The sequence below is a fragment of the Eubalaena glacialis genome, chromosome 10 (genome assembly GCF_028564815.1).
Source record: "Eubalaena glacialis isolate mEubGla1 chromosome 10, mEubGla1.1.hap2.+ XY, whole genome shotgun sequence".
NCBI lineage: Eukaryota > Metazoa > Chordata > Mammalia > Artiodactyla > Balaenidae > Eubalaena > Eubalaena glacialis.
Genome location: NC_083725.1, coordinates 79568886 through 79591856, shown reverse-complemented (window position 1 = coordinate 79591856; position 22971 = coordinate 79568886). Strand labels below are relative to the sequence as shown.

Sequence of the window (22971 nt, the reverse complement as noted above, 5' to 3'; positions counted from 1 at the left end):
GTTGAACTCACTCTTTCCTTGGAGTTCCTTGTTCAATTTCCATCTTCCCTGTTTGTTAGGTTCCGAAAGAATAGGGACCATTTTTGTCTTGTTTACAGCTATATCCCGGTGCCTGGCTTAGAACTTGGCATGCGGTAGATTCTCCTCAAATATTTGTTGAAATAAATGAGTTAATCTAGGAAATGAATATGGAGCTCTTAACACTTCCTTTGGCCTTCAGATCTAATTTTAAAATTACCTCAAAGTATTTATTACTTCTATAATAAAAATGCTATTTAAAATAATGAAATGGATAAGAATATATGTGAGTTTTCTTTAGGAAATGCTAGATATGACTGGAATTCTTTAATTTGTCCAAACCATAATAAAAATTCTTATTCATGCTTTCTTATATGCCATGTCTTCCCATATAAAGTATTTTATTAATTTGATCTTATTTTTCTATCTGGGATTTAAATTTTTATCACTTTTCTGGCAAAGAGAATTGATCTGGCCATACCATATAACAATATACTATAACGTATGATAATTAAAATGGTGTAATATCCAGGATAAGATAGAAATATAGATCAGTGGCACAGGCTGAAAATTCCAGAAACTTTAGATAAGGACTCATACAAAATTGAGGGGGAGAGGAAAGATCATGCAACAAGTGGGGTTGGGCTAACTTAATTGCAGTTTAAAAAAATATGGTATTCACATCTAATATCACACACACACACACACACACCCAAACAGCAAAAACTCAGAGTTAAGTAAAAAACAACCAGATCATAGGAAAAAAAGTCATTTTTTGATCTGTTAGAGAAATGTTCATTTTCTCAGCTTTGAGACAATAAAAGCAATCACAAAAGTAAGTAATTGAATTATATACCAACTAAAAACATCTGCATAATGGAAACAACAGTGTTGAATTAGAAAGGAAAAATGACATGTTAGCAAAAATGTCTCCCTCTAGTTTGACTGACAAATGTTAATATCTATAGCATGTACAGAGCTAGTCCAAATCTGTAAAAAAAAAAAAAAAAAAAAAAAAAAAAAAAAAAAAAAAAAAAAAACCAACAAAAAACACCACAATCCCAATAGGTAAAGGAAAGTTATGAACAGACAATTCATACCAGAAAAATGAAAACCAAATGAAGACACAGAGATATCTTGTGCCTTTTACATTCAGAGAGGCAGCGTGATGTGGGAGAGAACCAAGGGGACTGGAATAGACCGCTGGCTTTGAGCCCTGGTGCCGTCACTTATTAGCTATGGGACAGCAGCTTTGACCCCATCTCCCTTTACAATTACTAATCTGCAAAATGGGAGCATCCTCAGACCCACCCCAGGGCTTTTTGTGAGGAAATTGCTTATCATCATGACTGGCACCATAAAAGGACTTGGTAAATGTTGATTGCCTTCTCACTCTGCGTTTCTAAACAAAGCTTTCAAAAACACGACGAAAGAAAAGAGGCAATAAAGGATTTTTATGGTCCTTCTACAGACTTACTATACCATTCTAAGTTACAGATCCATATCAGTGGGACTCAGGTCACTCATATGCTGAGTTCTGTCCCTCTTGTTCGTTTCAAATAATCCTCAGTAAAGAGCTTTCAAAGTTGCAGAAACTCAATCTCGACACTAGGCGGTGCTAGAGCCATTCACTAGGCTGAAGTCTGTGTGGCTGGAGGAAGGTTTCAGTGAGGTCTCTGCCTTGGACAACTCTGTTTATAACTTGGAGGCATCTAGGGCTCCGAGTCCATCCGGCCTGTTAGACCTTCGCGTTCTCTAGTGCAAGGCCAGTCTTCCTTTACAATCCTGGGGACATCAACGGACCTGGGCAGGTTCTACAGGAGACCGGGAGCACCCTGAAACTTCCAGCCCTGATTTGACAGAAAGATGCCTCTGGCCCCCTGGGAACCATGGCTGGGATGATTAAGGGGGCACAGACCCTCCAGAGGCATGATTTCTGGAAAGGGTGACCATGTCTCTATTTCACCTGCCTCTCATCTGTCTCACAAACAGATCTGTCTAAACAAATGTTAATTAATCAGAATGGCTGGGAATAATTAAGGAGACTACAGTCCTTTACAGGATTCATCATAAGGAAGGGAATAAAATTTATTTTTAAAAGTTCCAGTAATTCCTAACAGTCAAGACTTAACTGGAGGAACTGGGTGGTGGAAATTCAGCATTGATTTGCAGGAAACCTGGGCATTTTCTACTCAGGCGCCGGAAGAACTTGTGCAGGATGTGGCTTTTGCTCAGAATTTGTCTTTCCTGTGTCTACCTGTTCTCTGGGCTTTTGGAGCCACAGCTTGATTTATTGAGCTAAACAAGTCAGCAGCTAATTTGTTCATTCATGGCTGTCCTTTGAGAAGTGGTCCTGGGGATAAAGATGAAGATCATTGAAAACCAAGTCAGTTTCTCTGGGCAGGACCTCACAAAGTAGGTCACCCTGGCTTTCCACTGGCCTGAGGGAGGCTGGAATCCCATTAACCTCAATAGAGCAGGCTCACAAGGAGGGGCAGGGCTGTTTCTGCAAAACAAAACTTGGCTGCGTGTAGGCTTCCTAATTTGACTTCCTAATGAGATTTGGAAGAGGAAAGGGGAGACTGGGGTATGGGAAAACCAAAGGAAAATTCCTTTCCCTTAACAAGCTGGTAGCACTGAGTGGAGAGGCTTCGGGAATTTGGGAAATCTGAGTGTTTGCCATGGATTAATTCTGTTCCACTGGGGTCTCAAGATATCTGAGGGATGGGTGAAGGGTGGGAAGGTGTCCCCAAATATTTTTTTTCAAATCTTCAGAAATTAAAAAAAAAAAAAGCTCCATTGATTCTTTCATCCTCTTGGAGCTACTGCCCAGTCTCTCTTCTTTCACATCAAACTTCACCGAAGAGTTGTCTGTACTCACTGACTCCATAACCTCACTTTCTGTTCACATTTCACCCTGCTCCAGGCTGTTTACCCTCCCCCATAACTCAGCAGAAAGGATTCCCAGTAAGGTCACTGATGATCTTGATGTTGATAAATCCAGCTGGCATTGTGCAACTCTGGTCTTTCTTGATCTCTCAGCTGCCCTGGACACAGCTCTCCTTCTTGAATGCTTTCTTCCCTTGGCTTCCCTGTTACCAAGCTTCCTTCCCCAGTCTCCTTGCTACTCCTTTTTTGCTCCCTTTGCAGGCAAGTCCTCCTCAGCATGAAATGTTGGAGCTCCTCGGGACTCAGTCCCAAGCCCTTGACTCTCATTCTCGAGCTGTCTCTCAACCATGTCCTTGGTGTTGATTGTCTCCCATTCCTTGGTGACTCTCAATTTTATATCTCAGTTTAGAATTCTCCCCCTGATTTTCAAAGCTTTATAGTTAACCGTGTTCTTAACACCTCCAATGTCTGAGCGGGGTCCTCTGCAGTGTTAAAGCCATGGGGGACACAGAGACCAAGCCTGCATTCCCCGAGGAGGTAGGGGCACTTGGTACTGCACGCATGAGCAGGGCACCTCACCTGCTCAGCCACCTGAGAGGCAGTGCTGACTTCTACGACATAACTGGCATGCGGCGGCCAGGAGGCGGGTGGCTCCACGTACAAGGCCAGGCCGGGGGCTGGACAGGGCCCTGTTGCTACTTACACGTTGAGAGGCTGCCAGGCTGGCCACTGAGCTTTGGCTTTGATGACAGTGAGGACCTCATCGCTCTGTAAAAAAGGACCACAGGTATTTAGTGAGGAGAGCTGGGCTCAGGGAGCAAGAGGGCTCTGACATAGTGACGTTGTCCTCCCCCATGCCCTCTGACATAGTGACGTTGTCCTCCCCCATGCCCTCTGACATAGTGACGTTGTCCTCCCCCATGCCCTCTGACATAGTGACGTTGTCCTCCCCCATGCCCTCTGACATAGTGGCGTTGTCCTCCCCCATGCCCTCTGACATAGTGACGTTGTCCTCCCCCATGCTGCTGAGACTCTACCTGCCCCCGGGTGAGGAGCCCTGGCGTCTCGGCAATCCCAGGAGGTGGGGCTGCGTCCAGGGCGCCTGGTGTGTGCTGGACACCGAGGGGCCCACTGAGCCACCCTTAAGGGTTCCAGCGCAGACCCTTCTCCACAGGAGCCAGGCTCTAACTTGCCCTCCCCCTGGGACGGCCAGACCTCCACATCGTGTCCAGCCTGGAGGGCAGGTCATGCTCTCTGTGTCCAGCCTTCCACTGGGGCCTGCTCCAGCCACACTGCAGCCATGATCTGACCCCAAGGGTTGTCACCCCCGAGGCCTCTCCTGCTGTCGAGACTCACATACTGGATCAGACTCCCTTGGACAAGGGAGGGCAAGATGAAGCCTGGGGCCCACACTCCTGGGCCACTCACGTAATCCTGCTCTAGTTTGCTTTGGACAGTGTGTAGGGCACCCTTAAAGCTTGGGGACCTAAAAGAATATTTTGAGGAAGAATTTGATAATTAACATTTAGAAGGAAAGCCTTAAGTCATCATCGTGGGGAAAAATCAGAATTTTGTTATTCTTGCTTAACTTTACTTCGAGATTTGTTTGGGTTTTTATTTTCAATTACACATTGGGGCTGAGGGCTACTGTAGGCTTTTCAAGGCTTAAGCTTCTACAGGTCCAAAATCAGTTTTGGCTGGGGTTTCCCCGGAGTGGATTCAGCTGGTCCTGGAGCTCCCCTTACCCGGGCCGGGGCCCAGCAGTGCTCAGACACCACTGCCCACACTGCACAGAAGAGCCCAGGATGTCACCAGCAGGGGCAGCAAGAGCTTTGTTGCCGAATGAACAGGTTTCTGAGTTCCAGAAGGGCAGAGACTGGCTTGGCTGGCCCACAGCTCTGCCCCAGTCCTTGGAGTTGTTCCTGGCAGTAGGTACCTAGCATGTATTTGGGATGAATCGATGAACTTCTCCTTAGTTGGTGGGTACCTTGCCCAGAAAATCCCATGCAAGGAGGAAGTCAGAGGTGCCTCCAGTCTCAGGCCACAAGATTAGAAAAAGCCTCTGGTCTGGAGCACCTCGTCTGCAACCAGGGAATGGGTTGCTGGAGCAGGGTGGGGAGCTTAGAGGGGACAGGAGCTTAGCCAGATCCTGCTCGGCTTGGGCACCTACTGATGGTCCTGGTGGGGCGAGGGTAGAAGTGAGGCCCACAGGGCACCGCGTCCCCCCAGAAGCTCGCAGCCTGCTCTGAGCTCAGGCTTCCTTGGGGGTTCCCCCTTTTGGTCAGAGGAAAGAATCTGTGGATGCACAGACACCCCCCCACTCACATGTCTGCAGGGAGAGCGTTTCCAAGTCCCAACAGAGCGCTTTACATTTCACATGGGAGATTATTTTATTTGTTAAGACTGTATCCCTGACTCACTCCTAATACGCATCTGCTGAGTGCTGAGAGAAGCTGCCTGACATGAAATCACATGTAAGACTCGACCTATCTCCCGAAGGCCAGTGCTGGTCTCCTGTGACCTGGGTTTCCTGTACTTAGCTCATACGTTCCGTGTCCCACAACGAGTTCTTCATCTGCCCCTAGAACACTGCTCTTCCTCAAGTGGACCCCGTCGGGCACATCCACCAGCTGCCTGCATTCCTCCATCTCTTACCCCTCACAGCCGTCGGGCCCCAAGATCCACCGCATTCACAGCCTTACTGTCTCGGGTCCTTACACGGTCTCCTCACCAGTTGCCCCGGCTCTAGTATCTTCTTGCTTTTCCCCAGTCCACCCTTGACATTGCTGCAAATCTGACCATATCCATTGCCTGCCTACACCCTGCAACAGCTCCCTACAACTTCCAGGGTGACTTCTTAATCCCTGAGTTTTGCCTACGTGGCCCGCATCAGCTAGCTTTTTTCTTTGATTTTTAATTTCAGAATAATACATGCTTTTTGTGGAAAAATTTAGCATCACAGAAGCACACAATGTAAATGTTGAGCATTCTACTTTAGCATGTACCCCGGCTTCTGCCACCTCCTTCTCCAGAATGTTACAGTTCAGTACATATCATTCCAGACCTTTTACTATACTTAGGTACTATGTTTGTGTGTGCACGTACATTATATACAGCTTTCCCCCCAAAAATTGCATCGTATTGAATATCTTATTCTGCACCACGATTTTTACATTTTCCCCTTACTATCATATCATGGGAAACTTTCCATGTCAGTACCTATGGCAATATAACTCCCCTTTTCTTGATTTTTAAAGTGTTAGAGATCTTCAAATTAGGGTAAGCCAGGTCAAGACTTAGAAAAAAAGAAATCCAAGTATGAGATCCAAGTAATGAGGTACTGTCTGAAGACAGTCCTTTTGCCCTTGAAGAAATACTTTACTAAAAAATAAAATCAATGTGGGTGGAGTTAAGGGGGCCACCAAGTTAGCTGGCCCTGCAGATGCACCTTGTATTACAATTAAATCTTGGTTTTCAAGTCCCAACTAATGACACTGATTTTGCTTTTGCAGCATATAACTCAACAGAAATTGTTGGGGCCCTCCACTAGTGTTTATTTATGGTGCTGACATTCCATCTGTATTTTTTAGAGCCATGGAGGCTCCAAGGATGGTGGTTCCACGTCTGCAGGCACTAGAACAGCTTCTTCCTGTAAACTGTTTCATCTCATGGTTACGCACCATCTGCATGATCAACAGTTCCTTGTTGTGATCTTTTATGTTAGCCAATGAAATAACACAGGAACATTCTGGAAAATATATTTAAAAAACTAAATATTTTTCTTGAAGCATCAAAATTCTCTAGTAGAACCAAAGCTCTATAGGATTGGAGAGGGTCTGGCTTGTTCATGGCCATATCCAAGTGCTGTGGATACTCAGTAAATTGGTGAAGAAGCAAAGCCACACCATTTTTTGATGTATGTGTAGAATTCCATAGCATGGATGTTCTCTTATTTAACCGGCATTATTGGTGGATATTTAATTGTTTATATAAATGATGCTATAATGAACACTTGTGTACATATTTCTTTGTTTACAAGTTGCTGTGTCATAGACTTCCAGGAATGATCAAACGATGAAGCAAACTGACAATTTTGGTAGCGCCTACCAAATCGTCCTCCAAATGTCTGTACCAGTTGATACTTCAGCAAGAATGTGTATATGCCAATGTCTTTACAACTTTGGGCACACTGGATACTATCAATCTTTTTCATCTTTACTAATCCAGCAGGCAGGAAAGTAGCATGGTTGAGAGCATAAGCCCTAGAGTCATACCTGATTTCAAATCCTGACTGCACCGTGACTAGCTCTGTGTCCTTTGGCAAGTCTCTGACTTCCCTTAGCTTTCTCATCTCTGAAATAGGGTTAAAAAGTATATCTACCACATGGTGTTATTAGGGGGACAAAATGACATAATTCAAGTAATATGCTAATAACCGTGCCTGTATTAGCATCAATACTAGCTACCACTCTTATTCTTATTCACATTCAGGCCAAGCTAGTATTAGAACTGATTTGTACTGCCTGAGTACAGAGAATGGAGCACACAGTAGCATCAACAAAGCCACAAGGCCTCAGGAGAATGTCCACTTATTTAAAGGTTAATGTAGCTGGGTGAGCCTTGGATGGGGGCACTGGGGCTCCAGGTACTTTACATTCTGAAGACTGAAGAATTTAAATTCAGAGTAAGCAACCCAAACTTCAGACTTAAATGAAAAACTGTTTTAACAAGTCTCTAAAGCCCAGAAAGGATCTTTCAAGATCCTTAAAGCCCTTATCCATCTCCCATAGGACTGTTTTCAAAGTATTTCAGGGCACTCAGTTCACGCCTCGTTTGCATGACGTTAGCACTTTCCCAGAGATATGCCAATTAAAATAAAAAACCTCCAAGAAACTCCAGGGTACTCATGTCCATCTTCACGGGGATGAGTTCTTCCATTTTGCTTTTGGTAAACATATTGTGAAGATGTTACAACTGTACTCAGACTTCCTCAGGTACCAAATGAAAATTGCACGGCCTACTAAATCAGGCCATGGGCTGAGGTCAGGTCCAGAGGAAGGAGGATTCCTGTGGAGTGGAAACAAGTCTGGGACAGGTCAGGGGCAGAAATCACATGGATATCAGGAGATGTCACGTCTGAGCAGAGCAGAGGGACGGAATGTGAGTCTGGGGGGCCAGGTGGGGGCTGGTGTCTGAACCCCCTTACTCCACACTGACCCTCCCATGCCCCCCAGAGCCAGCTCCCAAGGCGGGAGAGCTCCGGCATCTCAGCCGTGCTCACGGCAACAGGCGAGTCTGTCCCCTCCTCCCTGCCTTGCTTCTCGCCTCTTCTCTGTTCCTGCACCTTCCTGGCTCCTGATCTTTCGCCTTTGTCTCCCAGGCCTGAACCACAACCTGTTTCTTCATCCGAAGGCCCCTTTTGCTCCGGGTGGCACTGAAGCTAAGCTTCCTCACCATAGCACGTCCTGCCCCAGACCAGCAGTCTGGGAGTCAGCCCAGCCAACTTGCCTCCTGCCCCCCAAGGAGAGAAATGAGATGCAATCCATGATCAGAGGGGAAGGAATCAAAACAAGTAGAAACAACAACAGCAACACTCTATTGTTTTCATGTGCTAGGCACCTTGCTAATTACCTTATATACAGTATCTTATTAAATCCTTACAACACGTTTGAAAGGTAGGTATATACTTTTTAATCCTCAGCAATACATTTCTTTGGCGAAATTAGTTACACCATTAGTCAATGGCAGGTCTAGAGTTTAAACCTCAGTCCGGAGACCACATTTGTCAGCCTGTGAACCCAGGTGGAGGGGGCTGGGAGGGTAAGCCGTGGGGCAGGAGGGCGGGGTCTCCTGAAAGGTTGGGCCCCACCCCTCCCCCACCGGTGCTTCCACTGTCCTTCAGGGCGTGTCCTAGCCTACCCTGAGTTCTGAATATTACAGCCATGCCAGGGGGGATTATCATACAGTGTTCACAATACTGGTAATGTTAATGCTGTCCTGAGAACTGGTTTTGATAAAGAGGGGGGAGCACAGGGTCCTTGAATTGGAGAGAAACTGCTGCTACTAAAGAGAAGGAAAGCCGATGACACTAAATGCAGGGGCAGTGATCCACGTGTGTGCACACAGAGACCCCCCACCCCACCGTGCATTTCCCCATTTATCAGCTTGCTTCTCAGGAAAACCTTGGGAATAGCTGCCATTTCATTTTGCAGATGAGGAAACTGAGGGTCAAAGAGGTCAAGTGACTTGTGAAGACTGCCCAGTAACCATGGTTCCAATACAGATGTGTCGGACCCCAAAGTTCACGCTCTTTCCACTTGCCCTGACGATGCTTCTTCTCCATCTCCCTCTTGTCCCTCTCCTATTTTGCTTGTTTTTCAGCAAGACCATGGCTGCCCCTGGCTGACAGTTTTCTCCAAGGGGCCCTTGCTTTGAGGCACGGGGTCACCCGATTCCCTCTGGAAGGGCAGCACCTGTCATCCTGTGTAAAGACCCCAGTGAGCAGTGTTTGGTTCCATTATTTGCTCCTACCATTTCCCAGAATTCCCACCAACCATCCATAAAAAATATCAGTCCTGATGGCTTCCACCTCTGAAGGGGACTTTTTCATCCCTCGGTGAGTGTCCTGGTGATGAGCAGCAGGAAATGAGACACTTTATGAGGCGATAATGGAGCTTTAAGCATCTTTAACATCAATTGCGCCCAGGATGCCTCCCCTCGTTTCAACAGCTTCTCGGTTTATCGGGTCATAAATAAAAACAGCTCACATTTGGTGGTGCTCTACAGTTTGCCCGTGGTCTCATGTGGGCTGCACTCTAGCCCTCTGAGGCAGGCAGGCAAATGGTCCTCCTTTCCCAGATGTAGTAACTGAGACTCGCCTCTCTCCGCTGCCAATGGTCAGTGCCCAGCTCTTAGCTTCCGGACCATTTAATGCAGCTGGTCACTCCCTCTGCCTTGAAACACTTTCCGCCTGGCTCTGGCACTTGCTGCCTCTTAATTTTCTCCTCACCTCATTCCTCTTCAGTCTCCCTTGCTGACCCTCTTCATCTTCCTCCAAACATTGAAATGCCCCTGTATTCAAGCCCTTGGTGCTCCTCTCTTTTCTATTCACACTGCCTTGGTGATTTCCTCTTGTCCCGTGCCTTAAAATACAAGCTGTGTATACACCGATGACTCCTGAATTGTCATCTTCACCTCAGCCCCGCCTCTGAACTCCAGCCTGTATGTTAACTGTCTTAACACTTTCATCTGGATGTTGAATTGGTATCTCAAACTCAATGTGTCTGAAACCAAACTCCTGATCTTCTCCTCCCCAAACCTGGCCTCTCTCATTCTTCCCATTCCATTAAATGGCAATGCTGTCCTTCTAGTTTCTCATCCTTGATGCTTCTCTCTCTCATACTCCACCTCTAATCCTTCAGCACATCTAGCAACTCCACTTCTAAAATGTATTTATGAGCCAACCACTGTCTCTCACCATCATTAGAGCAGGGGCTGAACTGTATCCTCCCTGTGTCCTCAGCACCATCTTGGTCCAAGCCACCATCATCATTTGCCTGGATTATTGCAACTGCTTCCTGGCCGGTCTCTCTGCCTCTTCCCTCGCCCTCCTCCAGGCTCCTCCTCACACAGGAGCCACATCGTGCCATCCCTCTGGTCAAAATCCTCTAATGGCATCACACTGCACAGCCAATGGGGACCTTGCCATGGCCCCCTTAGCCCTTCATGATCTGCTCTGCCCCCCGTTACCTCACTAGCTTCATCCCTTACTTCTCTCCCCCTTGCTCACTTTGCTCCCAGCCGCCCTGGATGTCTTCCAGGCACACTTAGCACTTGCTGCCCCCTGAGCCTGGGGTGCTGTCCTCCCAGACACTAGAGCGTACATTCCTCTGTCTCCTCCAGGTCTTTGCTCAAATGTCACCTGCTCAGTGAGGCCTCTGCTGACCACACTGTGCAAAAGAGCAATTCCCTGCCCCTTCCTCGACCTGGCACACCCCCACTACTTTATCTGGTTATCTTTTCCCTGTAACATTTGTCACCATCCGATATACTATGTATTTTGCTTTCTTTTTATCATTGATTTCCCCCTGCTAGAATAGGCATTCCATGTGGGCAAAGGCTGTTGTCTGTTTTGCTCACTCACCGCTGTACTATCAGTGTTTAGAATGTGCTTGATCAATCTTTGCTGTTTGAATGAGAGGCTGTGCTGAGGAAGAGGCTGGCGTCCTTCTGAGCCCCAGGCCACCAGGGCTCCACAGCGCAGGATGGAGCCAGAGCTGGGTAATGTGACACTGATGGACCTGCGCACTGAGCTGGCGGGCACTGGAAGAGCCAGTGGAGAGTGCCAGCCAGAGAACTCTGCTAGACCTGCCTGATAGTAGAAGGAGGGGGAAGGGACAGGATGCGGAGGCCACCTTAGGAACGATGGTGAGGCTCACAGGCTCTGAGTCTGCCTCAGATGGGCACTCCAGTGACCTGGGCTGGCTGTTGATAAGTGCCTATACCCCACCTTGCTCCTAGGAAGCAGCTGCCATCACAAGTGGCTGTCTGATCAGCTATTTCAAAGCCAGAGAACGTATCTGAAGCCCATTAACAGATCCACAAGAAGATGATGTGGTTTCACAGAAGCATTTCAAATTCAATTTCTTTTTATTTCTTTTCAAACACAGCCTGTAATTCTGATGGGAAAATTGCATAATGCCCGTAGATAATAATTTTCCCGTGAGATGGTTTTGTGAAAGCAGCTTGACATTTCTGAAGCTGGAGAGGAAGGGCCCATCAGAGCCGCCTGGGCCTGCCCTGCTGCCCCTGCACCCACACTTGTCTCTGGCAGGTGGAGGGCTCTGAGACGGGCATCATGCCATGACCTCACAGAGAGGGCCAGCCTTCTGTGTGCCTCTGTTACCACAGGCATTGGTTTAGCTCGTTCTTTGGTGACCAGCGTGCCAATCCTGGGCTTAACCTCATTTTCTGGACTTTCATCGTATCCTTCAGAATGCTTATGGAAGTCTGCCTCTCCTTGGAGTCAAACAGGGAGCTGAAGGGATGGATGGGGCACGTCTGTGCCTCCCAGCCCAGCCCCTCATGACCCGATCTTCCCACGCTCTCCTCCCCACCTTCTGCCCTATCTCCAGCAATTAGAAAGACGTTAGTGCTGGGGTCAGAGCGGAGAAGTAAAAAAGGGGCCAGGCCAGGCGAGATTCTGATATCACACAGGAGACAGCACGCTAAGCCGGGCTGTCTGCCGCCCAACAGGCGAGGGCTGCAAGGAAGCCCAGCTGGAGCCAGGGAGGGAGGATGAGCCAGGCCAGGTCTGGCTGAAGGTGCCTGCAAGGCAACCTGTAGGGGCAGCACCCCTAACCCTGCCCCTTGGGAGCATCTCTGGGGGTCTTAAAGGCGCAGCATTCGACACCCCTTACCCCCTCTTCCCTGTCTCCCCCTCCCCACCTTCCTCTGAGGGCAGCTCCCATCCAGTCCTGGAAGCCATTGTTAGGGCAGGGGCTGGACTGTGTCCCCCCTGTCTCGCCAGCACTGGCCTGGTCTGGGGAGGTATACAGGGAAAGATTACGGAATGAATAATGGGTTAGTTAATTAAAGAATTAATTCATGACAAGCTGGAGGAAGCCTCTGGCCTTCTCTTCCCTCCCAGGGAGTCTTAGGGGAACTGCGAGTGCTACAGGACTCAGATTCTGCTGGAGCGCTTGTGAGTAGCAGGGTGAGGATCTGGTTCACGTGTTTAGAGGGTTCTGCTGGCTGCAGCGGGGGAGTAAAGTGCAGGAGGGCAGGGGGAAGCGGGAGACCAGACACTGGACCACGAGAGGGCAATGGAGCGGGTGGGAAGATGTCGGACGCAAGACATTATTTTAAAGGGAGAAGCAACAGGATCTTCTGATGGACTGAAGGTGGGGTGTAAAACAAAGAGGGGTCAAGCATGACTCCGAGGGAAGGTGTCATATAGGCAGTTGGATAGATGAGACTGGAGTTCAAGGGAGAAGTCCAGGCAGGAGATAAATTTGAAAGTCACTGGTGTGTAGGTGCTAGTTAAAGCCACAAGGCGGAGTACCTGGGCAGTGAGTGGAGACAGACGAGAGGGTGAGGGAGAGGAAACAGCCAGAAGGACAGGAGGACACTAGGACCTGCCCCCAGGACCTCTTCAGAGCCCTTGTGCTGCCCTTGTACTGTCCCCTGCTGTGCCCCCCTCCATCCACGTGGTCCCCTGCTGTCCCCCCCTCCATCCACGTGGTCCCCTGCTGTCCCCATTGTCCCCGTCCCCACTGCCCCCCTCACTGCCTGTACAGCCCCCGAATGCTGCCAGCCCTGCTACTTGCTCACTGCTGCCAGCACTGCCCCTGCTGGTCACTGCTGAAAATTCAACTGAAGCCGGTTTAGGAAAGACAAGAAAGCGAGGTGGTGGAGCCAGCAAGCCCAGACAGCTATTTTTGAGGAGTCGGCTGGGAAGGGGAGTCAAGAAAAACAGCGGCAGCAGGAAGGACATGCGACTGTTTCTTAGAAGATGAGCGACATTAGGGCAAGTTTGTTTGCAGAAAGGTATAAACCAATACAGAAGGAGAAATTGCTGTTGCAGGAGAGAGAGGAGGTGCACTTGTAGGACTAAGGTCCTTGAAAAGATGGGAAGAGGTGAGATCCAGATCCAAGATGGAGGGAGGGCAAGAGGACGGAGGAGGAAGGCAGAGGACAGTAGCTACTAATGCTCGATTACAGGCATTGCTGGGCCCATGTGAGGATTCATTCATTCAGCAAATAACAACTGAGCCCCTACTCTGTGCCAGGCTCGGCTCTGGGTGCTGGAGATAGAGCCCTGAACAAAAGAGACACCAATCAATCCCTGCCCTCCTGGAGCTTTCCTCTTAGAGCAGGAGGCAGACCGAAACAAAGGAACAGTGATGGGTGTGCAAGACTTGAGTGGGTCTCCGGGGAAAATAATGCGGGGGTGGGGGTGGGGGGGTGGGCGGTGAGAAGGAGGCCAGAGTCGGATGGGGAGGGATGTGGCAATTTCCAATAGAAGTATAAGTGCTAGTGCATATGTAAAGGACCAGGAAAGAATTCTAATAAGATGAAAATATACCTTACATACTAAAGTAAGGTCTTCAAAATTTTAAAAATAACGTAACCATATTATAGGAAGTTAGAGAAAGAAAGAGAAAGACAGAGAGAGATAAGCAAAAAAGAAATACCCATAATCCCACCATCCTAACCCAGCAGCTATCATCAATTAGTATGTTTATTTCTATATTTGTGTGTCTTCATCACATAGTTGAGATCATAGCTTGCACACACACACACACACACACACACACGCACATTTTCTTTATCCCTGCCATTTCCTTGTAACAAGGGAGCTAGACTATTATACAAACAGATTATTAAACAAACCATTCCACACCTTGCTTTCTAATTTAGTATGTTTTAGAGATAATCTCATTACTGATACAGCTCTTTTAATGATGAACCCAAAGACCACATAGCAATATAAAAGTACACATGTATATACTTTTGTATCTTTTTTGTAACATTCCTATGTAATCTTTTGGGCTCATCATCTATTTGTATAATAATCTAGCTATCACGCTACAAAGAAATGGTAGAGATAAAGAAAATGTGTGTGCATGTGTGTGTGCGTGTGTGCTTTTATTTCTATTTGTCTAAAGTATCTCTGGAAGGAACAAAAGAACTTCACAAAGACGGGGTGCCTCGCGGGGAGAGGAACTGGGCAACCAGGGAGCAAACAAAACAAGACTTTTCACTGTATAACTCTACATTGCTTTTGAATTTTGAGCCACGCAAATATATTGCCATTAAAAAAAAAGAAAATGCCACTCCAAGGCTGTTCCCCATGGTTTTCTCATCTGGAGAGATATCCATGAAGGCTTTGGAGGAAGTGTTTGTGAGGCCTGCTCTGTGGGCGACGAGGGGCGGAGCAAACATCTAGAGGTAATGGGCCGGCTGGGAGCCAGAGCTGAGGCTGAAAAGGTGGGGAGAAGGGACAGAAGCCCCAGCGCAGGGGCAGAATTGATAAGACATCTGATGGATTCTTTACTTGACAATTTTAAAGCCTGTTAGGCTTTGTTAGGTTTTATTTTCTTTGAAATAAAAGCCGTTTCAAAAAGAAACCAGAACTCCCCTGCACACCAACACCTCCCTCTCCTTCTCTCTTTCCCCCAAAGAAGCTTCTGACCCAGGTATTCTACTGTCAGCCTGTTTTGCTGGGTCCTTATATATAATAACATTTCACTTCATCATCTCCCTCCATCCACTGATTTCCATAAAAAGCTTTCAAATTATTAAGTAATGAGGCTCTAAATGACCTGGACGAGGGAGAAGTAAGCATGCCTCAAGGTGCTCAGCACGTTAGCATCAAATAAGGTTCCAGAAGTGCTGCTTTCTTAAATGGTGCCATTTAAATGCAAAGGGACAGCTCAATAAGCTGTAAAAGCTTAACTCTTTTCATTCCTGAGACTCCCAAATACCCACGGAGGTTTGGGGAGAGACTGGGGAGGGAAAAGGAGAGATTGTGTGTCCAGATGACACTGAAGGGGTGTCCCTACCAGGAAGTTAAGGTCACACACACACAGGCTGGTCTCTTGCCAGGCTTCCCCTGGTAACAGAAGGTGCCCTGACTGTGAAACTCCCCTTCTAGTTGTGATTGTGGCATCACGGAGCAGGGGTTAAAGAGTGGTGTGGTGGAATAAGGCAGACCCAAGTTCAGATCTCGGCTCTGTCGTTTATGTGCTGTGTAAGTTTGGGGAAGTCACTCATCCTTTCTGAGCAGGTTCCTCAGTGTGTAAAACATGTATTTATGGAGCTCCTTCTAAGGTCAGAGACTGTGCTGGGCAAAGGGCATAGGGCAGTGGACAAGGTGACATGGTCTCTGCTCTTGGGCGGTATGTCCACTAGCCGGTGTGGAGGATGACAGGAGTGGACCCATTTAAAATACAGCCGTTCCAAGGAATTCCCTGGCGGTCCAGTGACTGAGCTTCCACTGCAGGAGGCGTGGGTTTGATCACTGGCCAGGGAACTAAGATCCCACAAGCAGTGCCGTGCGGCCAAAAATTAAAAAAAAAAAAAAAATACAGCCATTTCAGAGGACCTGTCCTGCACATCTTATGTCTCAACCTCTGAACTGGACCAAACCGCCCCGCCTACATTCCAAGAAGTCAGCAAGAATGAGACTCTCCTGTTGAAAGGCCTCGTTCATTTTTACCTAGTGACCACTTCACCTGAACTAGGAATCTAGCTTTGCTTGTCAGCACCAATGAACTCTTCTTAAAAATAACTTACCTCTTCTTCTTTTTTAAAATAAAAACCCTGATTCTCTCTCGTGTAATCAGGACACAATTTGGGTTTCTACCTGAATCTGTGTACCCCAAATTACAATTCTTTAATCCTAAATAAATGCTTTGCCTCTTGAACCGGTTTCTTGTTTTTGAGGCTGACACTGGGCACGGGGCATAGGGCAGCAGACACAGCAACACAGTCCCTGCTCTTGTGGGGCGTGTCCTCTAGTGGGTTAGTAATAACACGTGAGGAATGAATGAGATAAATGTAAGTAAAGGGCCAGATGAATGGAAAGGAAAAGGGAAGCTGTGACTACTTAGTTATATTCGAATGTCCCCACCCCGCTTCTGTCAGTGTAATCTCCCACTTCTGCCTGACCTACCTTTCAGCCTAATCTCCTAGTTCCCTGCCATGCCCAGGGACTTCTCAAGACTTGCGACTCCCTTTGCCTGGAATGTCCTTATCCCAGCCCCCTGAAGCACCTCCCCCTTGGAAAAGCCTTCCTTCCTTTTTTGAATAGAAATTTATATATTTAAAGTGTACAACATGACGTTTGTACATAGTAAAACAAGATATACATAGTAAAACGATCACTACAGTCAAGCTAATTAACATGTCCATCTCCTCACATAGATGCCCTTCTTTTTTGTCATGAAAGCACCTGAAATCTACTCTCTTAGCAAACTTCCATTATACAAAACAGTACTGTTTACAACAGTCATCGTGTGGTACGTTAGACCTCTAGATTTATTCATGCTGCCCATTTATACATCCAACTGCAACTCTGTGCCCTTGGACCAACATCTCCCCATTTCCCCACCTCCCTGCCTCTGGTAATGCCTTCTTGATGGCCCAAGGTTCTCAGATTATCCTTTTTCATGACTTCAATCATGTTGCATGATTTGGCCGCCTGGCTTGCAGGATCTTAGTTCTCTGACCAGAGATCGAACCCGTGCCCCCTGCAGTGGAAGCGTGGAGTCTTAACCACTGGACCACGAGGGAAGTCCCCATGTTGCATGATTATCTGCTCACTTCATTTGTTCACTTATGTGTCTTTCCCTCCAGAAGGTGTCTAGTAAAGCACCCGTCTTATAGTAGATGCTTGATGAAATATACTGTTCAGTAAATGAAAATGTTTATTCCCAAATGTTACGTGTGAATTATGGGAAGATCTGGAAATTATTACTGCCCCCTAAAGAAGCATTCATAGAACTTTGTGATTTTCACGCCATGGACATATTACAGGTTTACATAGTAATTCGCAGCAGAGGTAACTGGATGCCTCCTGATGTTCTTCTTTCTCAGAGTGAGGTCTGAGGAGCCCTAGGGTCTGTGAAGACATTGTTAGGGTCTCTTAGTTCTCTATGGGATTGTAAACATTTTATATTTTTATGACAGTTTAAAAGATCAATTAAAGCATATTATAGATGACCTTGAAGATCTTATAATCAAGCACCACCAGGCAATTTCAGTGGCCGGGATGCATTTGTGTTTACATCCTATTGCTGCTCTCTACAACTTTACTGTGCGCTAGTGTGGTGGACTGTCTTCCTCTGCCCAGATCCCTCTTCAGCTGCTGAAAAAGATGCTAAAAGTTGGCCCTTAGCTGTCAGTTCTTTTGGGGGGATTGTGTTGCCTGGATAAAACCACCTCATGTGATGTTGGCAGATGCCTTCTTTGGGCCTGCAACCAGCTCAACTTCTCCCTCTGTCTGTTTCTCCTTCCTCCTGCTTCCTTCCACAGGAGTGGCTCCCAAGAGCGTTCCCCAATTACTTCGGCTAATCTTGACTCAGTCTACTGCCCAGAGACCCCAGCTGCTATCGTTAGTGGATAGAAAGAGAGGCAGAGTTAACAAATCAATGACATTCTCACCAGGTAAAGCCCAAATGCTACGTGTGATGTCGGTGGATGGGAGAACAGTGGGAGAAGCGAGTGAGGCCAAAGGACCACGGTGCATGGCCTCACCAAACCCTGAAGGACCACGGCAGGGCAGTCAGCATTGAATCCAGATTGTGAACAGTCATTTAATTTCAGCAAAACAGCATCACCCACCACATTAAAGCAATGCTCCTAATTAGCATTTTAAAAGGTTTGTAGTTTTATTTGTGTTATTATTACTATCGTTATTTTGCTTTTATGGTCACGGGAGAGCTATAAGCGTTAGGAGTTAATATCTAGTTATCTTTTCACATAGTTAAATAATAATATGATGAAAATAATTATAATTCAACCCTGAGGGTTTGTGAGCTTATTATATGTGCTCTTTAAAAGAGGTCCATACATTACTCCAGTTTGGGAATTATCCAGTTTTGCAACAGCATGGTATGAAGAGCTTGGGTTTTGGAGGCTCTGTGGCCTAACTGTGCAACCCTGAATGTGTTACTTAATTCTGTGAGCCTTGATTTTCTCATCTCTAAAATAGTCTAATGAGATCTACTTTATAGACTTGTTGCAAGATATAAATGAGCTATCACTGAATGTGGAATGCTTGCACAATTCCTGACACACAGTAAATGCTCAATAAATAGCAGCAGGCAGGAGAGGCCTAACAGTAAAGAATGCACCTCTTTCCAAGCCCTTTCCAACCTGGAAAAACTCTGCTGTCTGCCTCCATCCCTGCAAGACAGCTGGAGGATCTGGTTTTAGGTAAGTGACTTCCAATAGGGAGTCAGAGTTAAATTTGCTTAAAAGCTAGCAAGCAAACAAGCACTAAAGCCCAAAGGCCTTCAAGTAAAAGGTTAAAAATAAAGAACTAAGAAGAGGTATGGCCTAAATTGAAATTCAGAGAATTTTACATTCAAGGACCACTTAATTGATGAAATAAATATTCCTATGGTAGGCTAAATAATGGCCCCCAAAGATACCCACGTTCCTGTGAATGATACCCGGGAACCTGTGAATGCTGCTTTTTATGTCCAAAAGAACTTCACAGATGTGATTAAGTTAATGATCATGAGATGGGGAGATTATCCTGGATTTTCTGGGTGGGCCCTAAATCTAAATGTCCTTATTAGAGGGAAGCACAGGGAGATTTGACTACAGAAGACGAGGTGGCAATGTGAGGACAGAAGCAGCGATGGGAGTGATGTGGCCACAAGCCAAGAAATACCAGAAACCGCTGACGTCCTAGAAGGGATGAAAAGCCTCCTGGAACCTCCTGAAGGAACTAGCCTGGCCAACACCTTGATTTTAACCCTGTAAGCCTCATTTTGGACTTCTGCCCTCCAGAACTGGAAGAGAATAAATTTGTGTTGTCTTAAGCCACTAAATCTGTGGTAATTTGTTATAACAGCAATCAGAACTAATACAATCCTATGGGCCCTACTTGCCCTTTCAATTAGTGAATCTAGTGAAAATGAAATAACTAAGACCAGTCGTTAGACGGGAGGAGTGGAGGGGGCATAGCTGTTAGATTCTGAAGAGCTGATCTGAATCCTGTCTCTCCACATTCTGGCTGTGTGACCTCAGGCCCGTCAGTCAGCTTTTCTGAGCCTCACTTTCCTCCTCTGTAAAATGGGACTAATGTTAACTCACGTTGTGAAGATTAAATATTTATGAACCATAAAACTATGTGAACAATTTTCATTATTATTATTACCGTTTCAGAAAAAAAAAGTCCAAAATGAAGATTGTAATCAAGATTCCACCTCTTAGGAAGATGGCCTAATGAAGCCTAAAATGTATATCTAAGGAGACCCCGTGCACGTTGGATTTAGGCCTGGTTTTGGAGCACAGTGCTGAAAAATCTCAGTTCTTAGACCCCTGTCTGTAGTTCCTGCTGCACTTCACCACACTTAACCCACGGCCCACCTGCATTTCCTTACTTTTGCAATCCAGGTTGTGTGTGGAGAGAATGCCACTTAGACTTCTCTCTGATGTGATGCTTTATTTTCTTTAAAAAGAAAATATCAATAATCCAATCATCTCTAACTATTGGGCAATTTTTCTGTAGTTTTCGTTTCCTGAAGGATAAATCATGGAAATAATCCATGCTTGAAGCTATAACAAAAAAAAAAACTATTATTTTTCAAACTCAAGACCATTCGCATGTATCCAGTCTATCTTCCAATCTCCCAAAGCAAAAGGGAGAAAATAAATAGCTGAGCTGTTTGAAGTTGGAGCCTATCAACAATCTTTTTTCCCCATTTGTACTCAGTTGAGCATTTCCTTACCAGGTAGTAAGAAAAGAATTGCTGTTTTCATTGAAACTATGTGTAGTTTTGATATAAAAAAACTTTATGATTGACTTTTCCATATTACAAAAGTGTGTTCATTGTAGATCATTTACAAAATAGAGACAGGGAAAAAAAAAATAATATAAAAACAACCTGTAATCCCACCACCCACAGATAACCACTGCTACTTTTTCCATTTTAAGCCGATAAAAAAACCCACTTCAGTGTACCTGAGTGTGACATTCATGGAATCACCAAAGCAGCTTAATTCCGATGATAATAGGAGCCTGGATTCTATCTTCTTCCACGTCATTGGGCCTGCTGCGAGTGAGTAGACCTGGCCTAATAAAACTCACAGCCTGTAGTCTGAACAATCATAGGGAAGAGCTTCTATCAGCTGCACTCTGAAGAACCTCACCCCCACCCCAGCCCACCATGCCTTTACATTAGTGCAAGAGCCTTCTAACTCCCGTTTTATTCTCCCACTCCCCCCTCCAACCTATTATGGGGCCCTTTCTAAAGCATTCATTTGACAGGCCACTCCATGAAATTCTCCCTCTGGCTTTAGGGATAAAGTCCAAATTTTTTAGCATGGAACACAAGGCTTCATTCTTTGGCACTACTTACTTCTTCAGCCTCATATCTACCCTTCGTCCCATTCACCACCATCCTCATCTTCATCCTCATCACCAAACCAGTCACCAAGTACTGGGTGTGGTCTATGCGCTAGGTACCATATTGGGCATGTTCCATATGTTATCTCATCTCTATGCCAACAGTCCTATAAGGTGGGGTTAATGGATGAGAAAACTGAGGCTCGGAGAAACCCAACAGTTCTCTCCTGTGCACACAGCTAATAATCAGAGAAGCCAGAATCTGAGCCCAGGGTCCTCTGATGGCAAAGCATAATTATCAGGATACCTGTCTCCCTACTGAACTGCTTGCAGTTTCTAAACTAGATATGCTTTATTTCAAACTTCCATACCTTTGCATAAACCACCATCTTCCTGAGGTGTCTTTAGCCCTTTCTCACCTAGATAATGCCTCCCTGTCCTTTAGAATGCAGCTCAAGCCTTTGGTTTAGCGTAGCTGCCCCCTCTCTGTGCTTCCAGGGTATCCTATGTTGACCTCAGTCATGGGACCTACCTCACTGAACTTCAGTTACCCTTTTCCATATCAAGTATCCCCTCCCTCCCCTTTCCCCCACTGAGAGTGCCTCAGGGGGGAGCAACTGTGTCTTATTCATCGTGTATCCCTCTTCCCCCCTCTCTAGCCCAATATTTGGCACAAGGAAGATAATAAATAAATGTTTGTTTAATAAATGAATGAACGAGCAGCAGCTCCTAGAGCCTTCAAACAGGCTTCAAGGGATCGAAACTTGCTTTGCTTATAATGTTCCTGCCAGAAGGGGCTCAGAGATATAAGGAAAATGAAACCCAGAAAAAATTCTTCTCTGCCAGATCCCTTGCTGGATGAAAGAGCCCATCATTTGTAACTAACTGCTGATCCTCAGTTGTGCAGAAGGGAGCTGCACCGATCTTTTTTTGTTACGTTTAATCCTTGTCACCTATATATTTTGTGATCCAGATAAGGTCCAGTGGCAGGTGAAGTGTAACTGAATATGCCACCCTGAAATATGCCTCTTTGGCATAAGGATTATTTTGAGCTGATTATTTTGAGAAACTGCAGACACAGGAGAAGCTCTGAAAACAGAGTAGAGGTTACCCTTCTGTAAGAGAAATTTACATTATAAAGGGAAGAGCTCTATTACTAGAGATCACTTTTTTATCTGAGGACTGATCTGCATGGCAGGGCAGATTTTGTTTACCATACATTTCCTCTTCTCATCTTCCTGTGAATTGTCTTCCTCCCCTTTCAAGCCCCAGACCCTTATCCTTTTCCCTAGCTCAGGATAGTATATAATCCTCAATTACCTGGCTGCCTTCTGAGTCTCATATCTTTGTGGGACTCCCTTTATGTATATACTTGTATACGTATGTATGTAATTAAAATTTTTTTTTTGCTCCTGCTAATCTGTCTTTTATTATGGAAAGTGGGGAGGGTATCAGCCAAGAACCTAGAAAGGTAGAGGGAAAATTATTTTCCTCCCTTACAGAGGGAAACTGGCTTTGGAAATTCTTGAGAAGCAAAGAACAGAAGGCAGAAGGGAGAAAACTATGTCTAGCATCTACATGGATTGGGATGGGGAGTTAGCAGGGCAGGGGACTGGAGATGAGTGGGGAGACAGGACTGGGGGAACTCTCACCCAGTTTTCACATTCACAAAAGCCTCAGATTAGAGTCTGGCATGATCGCCAGAGATCACAGAGATACACCAACAGAACTGAATGAAGCAGCTCACCTTACAACTTTTAATATGTCCTACTACTGACCAACCCCATCTATGGTGAAGTATAAATGCATATTTTTATAACTCTTGTAAATTACCTTGAGATTAACACAACTTTATTGCATGAAAGTTTTGTATTAAAGCATTACCCCGATTTTGTCAATCCTGTTATAGTGTTTTCCCCACTTTTTAATATGCCAAGAGCTTCTTTAAAAAAATGGAGGTAATGACTTCTGAGTGGCCC

General features: G+C 46.0%; 1 protein-coding gene across 2 annotated transcripts in view; it reads right to left on the bottom strand.

Annotated features, from left to right (window-relative positions):
* The window catches only part of SPON1 (spondin 1), a 273050-nt gene that overhangs the window by 17252 nt on the left and 232827 nt on the right, over positions 1–22971 (bottom strand). For both annotated transcript variants that reach the window (XR_009702213.1, XM_061201480.1), the window contains exon 7: positions 3611–3675. Coding sequence is in view for 1 of the 2 variants with exons in the window: in XM_061201480.1 (XP_061057463.1) it covers positions 3611–3675 (65 nt within the window). In the remaining variant the exon portion in view is untranslated. The remainder of the gene's footprint in view (positions 1–3610; positions 3676–22971) is intronic.